General features: G+C 54.0%; 1 protein-coding gene across 1 annotated transcript; it reads left to right on the top strand.

The window, feature by feature from the left end:
• Positions 1–448: 448 nt before the first annotated feature.
• Positions 449–5,185, top strand: EOMES (eomesodermin; the record flags this gene model as incomplete). The annotated part of the gene is made up of 6 exons (XM_083877385.1): positions 449–1,203; positions 1,581–1,735; positions 1,995–2,116; positions 2,573–2,731; positions 2,826–2,887; positions 3,431–5,185. 6 exons carry the CDS (start codon positions 449–451, stop codon positions 4,170–4,172), a joined length of 1,995 nt encoding a protein of 664 aa, XP_083733511.1. The 3' UTR covers positions 4,173–5,185.
• Between the last annotated feature and the right edge of the window lie 2,078 nt (positions 5,186–7,263).

Raw genomic sequence — 7,263 nt, 5'->3', positions numbered from 1 at the left:
ATTCTTCCTCACGCGCCCGAGCGGTAGGACCGTGCCACCTCCGCAAAAGGTTTTTACTTTTTTTGGAAGAGGGGAATCCGGGCCCTCTGTCGGAGCCACCGCGGGTGATGCTGCAGTTCCCCTCAGTCCGAGCGCCGCGGGGACACGGAGCGGGCCGAGCCCCTCGGTAGCCGGCTGAGGGAAGGGGGGCATGGGAGGGGACGGGGCGCACACCAAAGTCACAGGTGACTTGTTCCAATTAGTAGCTGTCTAATTAAATTAGCGTTACGCGGCGCAGCCAATAGGCCGGCGGGGGTGGAGGGCGAGGATGAGGCAAGCCCCTCCCCGGCGGCCGCAGCAGCGCTGTATAAATCGCCCGGCGGAGCGGGGCCGGAGCGTAGCCCTGCGCGGCCACAGGTCGGGGTCGGCTCGGGATTGAGTGGGAGCGCGAACGCACCGCCCATCGAGGATGCAGCTGGGTGAGCCGCTGCTGACGGCGGCGGGGGCCCTGCCGGGCGCCCCCTTCTTCCCGCTGGAGGGCGGCGGGCGCGGCGGGGCGGCCGGAGCGGGGACAGGGACGGGCGGTGCTGGCGCCTCCCGCGGGCCGCCCGCCTCGGGCTCGCCCCCGCGCCTCGACCTGGACAAGATGCCCAAGAAGTTTGGGACGGCCCCCGCCATCCTGGGCGAGGCGGAGGCGGTGGAGCCGCCCTTCGCCGCCCCCAAGCCGGACGGCCGCAAGGCCACCCCGTGCGGGGACGAGGAGCTGCCCGCGGCCGCCGCCGCCCGCTACTCCGTGGACAGCCTGAGCCCCGAGCGCTACTACCTGCAGTCCCCCGGGCCGCCCGCCGCCGAGCTGGGCGGGCCGTGCTCCCTGTTCCCGTACCCGCCGGCGGCGCAGCCCGGCTCGGTCTATCAGCCCCCCGGCGGGCCCCGCTACCCCTACGGCTCCGTGCTGTCCCCGGGCGGCTTCGCGGGCGCCGTGTGCCCGCCCGGCGGCCGAGCGCAGTTCGGGGGCGGCGGCGGGTACCAGTACGGGCAGGCGGCGGGCGGCGGAGCCCTGTACGGCCCCTACCCGCCCGCCTCGGGCTCCTGCGGCGGGCTCGGGGCGCTGGCCGTGCCGCCCGCCGGGCCCGGGATGCGGGCGCAGGTTTTCCTCTGCAACCGGCCCCTCTGGCTCAAGTTCCACCGGCACCAGACGGAGATGATCATCACCAAGCAGGGCCGGTAAGCGGAAACGGGGGATGGTGGAAAGGAGGGAAGTGGTGTGGTGGTCGGGAATGGGGGTGGCGGGGGGGAGGTGGTACCCCCGAAGACGCTCCGTGTCCGTGCCGGGCGGCGCTTGCTGCCCGCTCTCCCGGGAAAGAGGGGTAACCGCGCTCTCTCCGTCGGTGATTCCCCGGGATGCTTTCCCGGGATGCGGCTCCCCAGTTTCCCCGCACACCGCGGTCGGGAGATATGGCGGGGGTCGGCTGGGGCTTCCTTAGTCACTGTGGTGCCGGGACGGACGGGGCACCCACGGCCGCCTACAGCATCCGCCCGAGCCCGCGCCCCCTCCCCCAGCCTGCCCTCACCGTGCCTTGTGGTTTTTCTCCTTTCCCCAGGAGAATGTTTCCCTTCCTGAGCTTCAACATCACCGGCCTCAACCCCACGGCGCACTACAACGTCTTCGTGGAGGTGGTGCTGGCGGACCCCAACCACTGGCGCTTCCAGGGGGGCAAGTGGGTGACCTGCGGCAAGGCCGACAACAACATGCAAGGTGGGTGCGCCTTCCGCGGCTCTCCTCGCCCCCTTTTCTCCGCGCTCGGTTTCTCGGAAAGGATTCCCAGTTCCCCCCCCCCCTCCTCAGGGTATTCCTCACACCAGCATCCTGCTGAGGGACGAGCTGCGCTTTTAAGGTCTTAGTGGAACTCTTTTTTTTGCCCCGCGGTGTGGGAGGCTGTGCGGGAGGGTGGCCTCGGGGAGCGGAGAACAAAGCCCCGCGCCCGGCCGGCGTTTCACTGCCTGGTCTCCCACAGGCAACAAGGTTTACGTCCACCCCGAGTCGCCCAACACCGGCGCTCACTGGATGAGGCAGGAGATCTCTTTCGGGAAGCTGAAGCTGACGAACAATAAAGGTGCTAACAACAACAACGCGCAGGTAAATGAGGGAGGAAGGAGGCTCGAGGGGCTCTTGGTGGCTCAGTGGGGGAATCCCGGGGTTTGGGGGCTTTTACAGCATTTCATCGAGATGCTACATCACTGTGCTTGTGACTCGTTCCCTTCTTGAGCTGGGGCATAGAGCTTGTTTTGTTTGTTTCTCCGTAAGAAATAGTTGAAAATGTTGGGAGATGATGTGCGAATTTCTTTAGTTTTAGCCAATGTATTGATCCCATAGAGTTCCTCAAAAAGTGGGAGGTTGGCCAATAGCTCTTAGTGAAACAGGGCTACAAGCTGTGACTCGGGTCCTGAGAACGGTTAAAACTGCTCCAGTTCTAAAACAGGAGATTGCAATTTACAGGAAGAAAATGTCATGCTGTAAAATAGGTCTTTTAATGTTAAATGCGGTTTGTCTAAAGATGTTGTCTCTTTCATTTTTTTTTTTTTTTTCTTTTAGATGATAGTACTTCAGTCCCTACACAAGTACCAGCCCCGACTTCACATTGTGGAAGTGACTGAAGATGGTGTTGAAGATCTGAATGATTCCTCAAAGACTCAAACATTTGTTTTCCCTGAAACACAGTTCATAGCAGTTACAGCATATCAAAACACTGATGTAAGTAAGCATGGATGTATAAAATTGCAATTAAGAAGAAAATTGACTTGTGCGTTCAGCATATCATCTTATAATATTCTGCTTTCGCTTTTAGATTACACAGCTCAAAATTGACCATAATCCTTTTGCAAAAGGCTTCAGAGACAACTATGACTCGTAAGTACATCTCTATCTTCTTTTGCAGATGTCAGTCTAGGAGGCATGATTCTGGCATGAAATGTCTGTGGAAGGGGTTTTCTTTAGACACTAATTCAGTTACCCAGCACCACTAATTCTTCTGGAAATTTTGCTTGTGTTAAAATGTCTGAATAGTGTGTTGTCTAGATGGCCTGTCTTTCTGCTGGCTTCTGAATTTTGGTAGAAAACTTGTGCTGGCAGAACCTAGCTGGCCTGCAGATTTTACCAGCAGCAGTATATTGAACAGAACAGGCCGTTTCTTTAAATTGTCAGCAAAGACTTGCCTAATAGTCACTTTCTACCTTCACTTGTGCTATTCCTTGTAGCAGTAATACAAAATTTACATCGGTCTAGGAAATGCACCTTACTAAATCAGAGTAAAACAAATAGCCATCCAATTAAATGCAGTCATGATTCTAATTAAGAAATATCTAGTTTCTGTGTGTTTGTGTTTTTGTGTTGTGTTACTGTCATACTGAAATTGCAAAGAAAAACACTCAGTATTTCTCTTTTGTGTCGTAGCATGTACACAGCTTCCGAAAATGACAGATTAACTCCATCTCCCACGGATTCTCCTAGATCCCACCAGATCGTCCCTGGCACCCGATACAGCGTGCAGCCATTCTTCCAAGAACAGTTTGTCAACAACCTGCCCCCAGCCAGATTTTACAACGGTGAGAGAACTGTTCCTCAGACGAACGGGCTGCTGTCCCCGCAGCAGAACGAGGAGGTGGCCAGCTCTCCCCAGCGCTGGTTTGTGTCGCCCATGCAGCAGCCCAGTGCCAACAAACTGGACATGAACTCCTATGAGACAGAGTATTCTCACAGCACCTTGCTCCCTTATGGCATTAAATCCCTTCCCCTTCAGACGTCCCATGCCCTGGGATACTACCCTGACCCGACATTTCCATCCATGGCAGGCTGGGGGAGCAGGGGCTCTTACCAGCGGAAAATGCCACCAGCACTAACTTGGCCCTCCAGAACAAGTCCCCCGGGATTCACTGAAGACCAAGGACAGCTTTCCAAGGACAAGGTGAAAGAAGAAATCGGCTCGTCTTGGATAGAGACTCCACCCTCTATAAAGTCTCTAGATTCCAATGATTCTGGGGTCTACACAGGTGCTTGTAAGAGAAGACGGCTTTCCCCTAGCACTTCCAGCAACGAAAATTCCCCAACGATGAAATGTGAGGACATTAATGCTGAGGACTATAGCAAAGACACTTCAAAAGGCATGGGATACTATGCTTTCTATACTAGTTCTTAAAACATCTTTTTTATTCCAATTGGCTGATTTTTTTTTTTTTTTCAGGGTGGCCTTGGGTTTTTTTGCATTACAATTGCCAAAAAGACTCTTGCCTTCCACCTTGTTGTTGTGTGCAATTCTAAAGAAGGTGCCAAAGCTTTTTGACTGTTTGCAGGTAACAGAAGTAGGGAATGGGCAAACCGTGGGCTAATTCTCTTCCCCTTGTTTAGAATGAACTATATGCAGAAGCTGTGAGGACTCTAGTGTCTAAATATGTGGCATATTTATTAGAGACACTGAAGTGTACAGCTTGGGTTGGCTCAGAGGCCTGATCAGATCTATGCACTCCTGAGCAAGGAAAGAGGGGGTGGGATCCCAAATTTAATTTTCTTCCCTGCTTGATAAAAGGGAACTAGGTTGCAGGGAATTGCACAAATGCTATGTTCTACTTTAGACTGAGATGGTTTTTTCAACCCATCCACAACACAGTTGGCTGAGTTGGATATTGCTCAGCTACAGCTTTTTATTTTTTTTGGCAGAAAATGCCAAAATAAGGCCTGCTCGCCAGGCAGGATTTTAACTTGAAGGTCTTGTTGCCAGTGACAGGATTACAACCAAAACTGACTTTTCTTAGCTTAGAACTTGCATTAAAAAAAAACCCCTGCCTCCATCCCAAAAGCCTAACCTTTATTGAGGTGGCCAAAAACAAAGTGTACAGTTGTGTTTTGTCTAGGTACACTGTAGAATATTGTGGAATAATGTATAAATAGCTGACCTATAGCTGCTCAGTTGGAAGGACATCCGGTGGTGATTTGAAGTTCAAAAGGCTTTTTTTTTTTTTTTTTTTTTTTTTTTGCTAATTAAACTTACCATACAAAGTATTGCAAAAGGAGATTACTATTTATGTGTATGTAAAGTGACTTTTTCAACTGCCCTGTATGAAACTGGAAGTGATTTAACTTACCCATTCTTGCCTGTAGTTTCAGCCATTTTAAACTGATCAGCCCCAGAGCAGCTGGCCCACAAACTTTTCCTCCTCCTATGAAACCTGTTTGTTTTGTTTTTTCTATGTACATAGTAATAATTTTTAATAAATGTGGTGGTGCCAAGCATAAGAGGGTATGGCTCTGCCTCATCTTTGCATCTGCCGTGTGCCGTAAAAGGGGAGGAGGGACCACAATCCTGGGGTTGAGTTGTCATTTCTAAATCTAACTATCCTTTGCACTGCTGACACTTTATCTGTTGCATTCTCTGTGTAATTTTCCTTTAATTTTGTTTTTCTTTGAAAAAGTCTCTTTTGCTCTTGCTTTGCCACGGTTGTCCTGTGCATCCTCTGCACGAGCCGGGAGCTCCCGCCTAACTCTAAAATACTGACTCCAAAATAGGACGGACTCCTGTCCGCCCCCACCTCCTCCCTTCTGCCACAGGCGAGGTGTGAGCTCTGCCCGCCGCCCCCTCCTCACCCCCTCCGCTTCCCGGAACGAGGCAAGAAATTCCCCTGCCCGCTTATCTCAGGGGAAAGCTTCTGGCAGGGCGATTGAACCGCGGCTCCCGCGGCAGCCCGCGGGACCTTTCCTGAGGATATGCAGGCAGTAATGGGATTAAGCTGTGAACGATTCCCGGCTGCAAACAAAATAAAGCCGGGGCTGAGGCCGGGGCTGTCCCCGGTGGAGGTAACGCTATCGGGGGGCACCCACAGGGGCTCCCCCCCTCCGGAGCGGGGCAAGGCGGGTGGCCGAGGAGATTTCGATCAGCGCTTCGCCTCTCGGGCTTCGGGCGGTGGCGAACTGTGCTGTCAGCTCTTCCTCTGCCCCAGGACCCCTCTGGATCAGAATGGAGATTTGCGGCAATTTTTAAAAGACTAAGGACTGAGCATATTAGTCTTTTTTTTTTTTTTTTTTTTTTTTTTTTTTTTTTTTTTTTTTTCTCTCTCTCCCCAGCGGGGCCACCCCCTCCGGGAAAAGCCCCCGGGCAGGGCTGTCCCCTGTCCCCAGCCGGGGTGCGGTGACATTGCGGCCGCCCCCGCCCGCCCCGCAAACAAACACCGATGGCCCGGCGCGATTCCGCCGCGCTCCGTTATTAAAAGCTGTATAATTTTGCACCGCGCGGTGAAAAAAGAACTTAATACTTGTGAAAAGTCCTCACACTGTTTAATAGAAACGTAAGTGCCTGGCTGGCCCCAATTAACACCTTGTGATTATAATGCATTCCTAAAATGGGGTGTCAGACGCCAAATTGTGAATAAAGGTATCTAATTAATCTTCATAGGATGACACCGATAAACAACGCCAGCTTTAAATAAAGATCAAGGAACTGAACGCTTTATATTTGTTTACATTAACGGAAGATAAAGTTAACTACCCTTGCGCTTTGCTCGGTAATGTGATTTACTGCCGCAAACAGCGGGCGGGGAGCCCCGCCTGGCCTCGGCGGGATTTTCTGGCCGCTGTGTGGAGGGAGGGAAGGGACACCCCGAGGGGCAACGCCCCTTCCCCAGCCCGGCGTGCGGCGGGCGTGTGCCGGGACAGGCGGCACCTCCCGGGCCCGGGGGCAGCGCGCCCCGTCCCCAACACTCCCGACGGTCTGGCAGGAAAGATGCGAGTTAGAAACGCGAGCTGGACGGGCACGGCGGGTCTGGGAGAAATAAAGAAATAGATTATAGGTTTTTTTACAGCACCGCGGCGGGAGGCGGAGTGCGAGCCCTGCCCGGTGAAGAGGGAAAACTCCGTTCTGGGTCAGGGAGAATCCGAACCTCCGGGGCAAAGGCTCTGCTGCTTCCCCCCCTGCCCCGTGAGGCCGGGATACCCACCCTGGGGCCTTTCCCAGCGAGCCAGCACTTCCCTGGGATACTCCCTAACTTAATCCGAGGAGCAGTTCGGTGCTCTGGGTGCGCAGCCCCCATTTATAACAGCACAATTCCCCGGCGGGGCAATAGGGGCAGCGGAGGCGGGTTCGTCCCGTGGATTGAGGCCATTCCTCGCCGAAAATTCTGAGCTTTGGTGTTGTTTTCGTTAAGGCAGACCTGGCACGTCGAAAACAACTCTCTGGTAATTTTTTTCCAACGAAACTCCGTCCCTCGCTGCTCGCCCCGAACCGCATCGCCGCCGCCTCG

The sequence above is a fragment of the Zosterops lateralis genome (assembly GCF_965231275.1).
Source record: "Zosterops lateralis genome assembly, chromosome: 1".
In the NCBI taxonomy this organism is placed as follows: domain Eukaryota; kingdom Metazoa; phylum Chordata; class Aves; order Passeriformes; family Zosteropidae; genus Zosterops; species Zosterops lateralis.
Note: the sequence above shows the minus strand (reverse complement) of the source record. Positions and strands in the feature narration are given on the sequence as shown.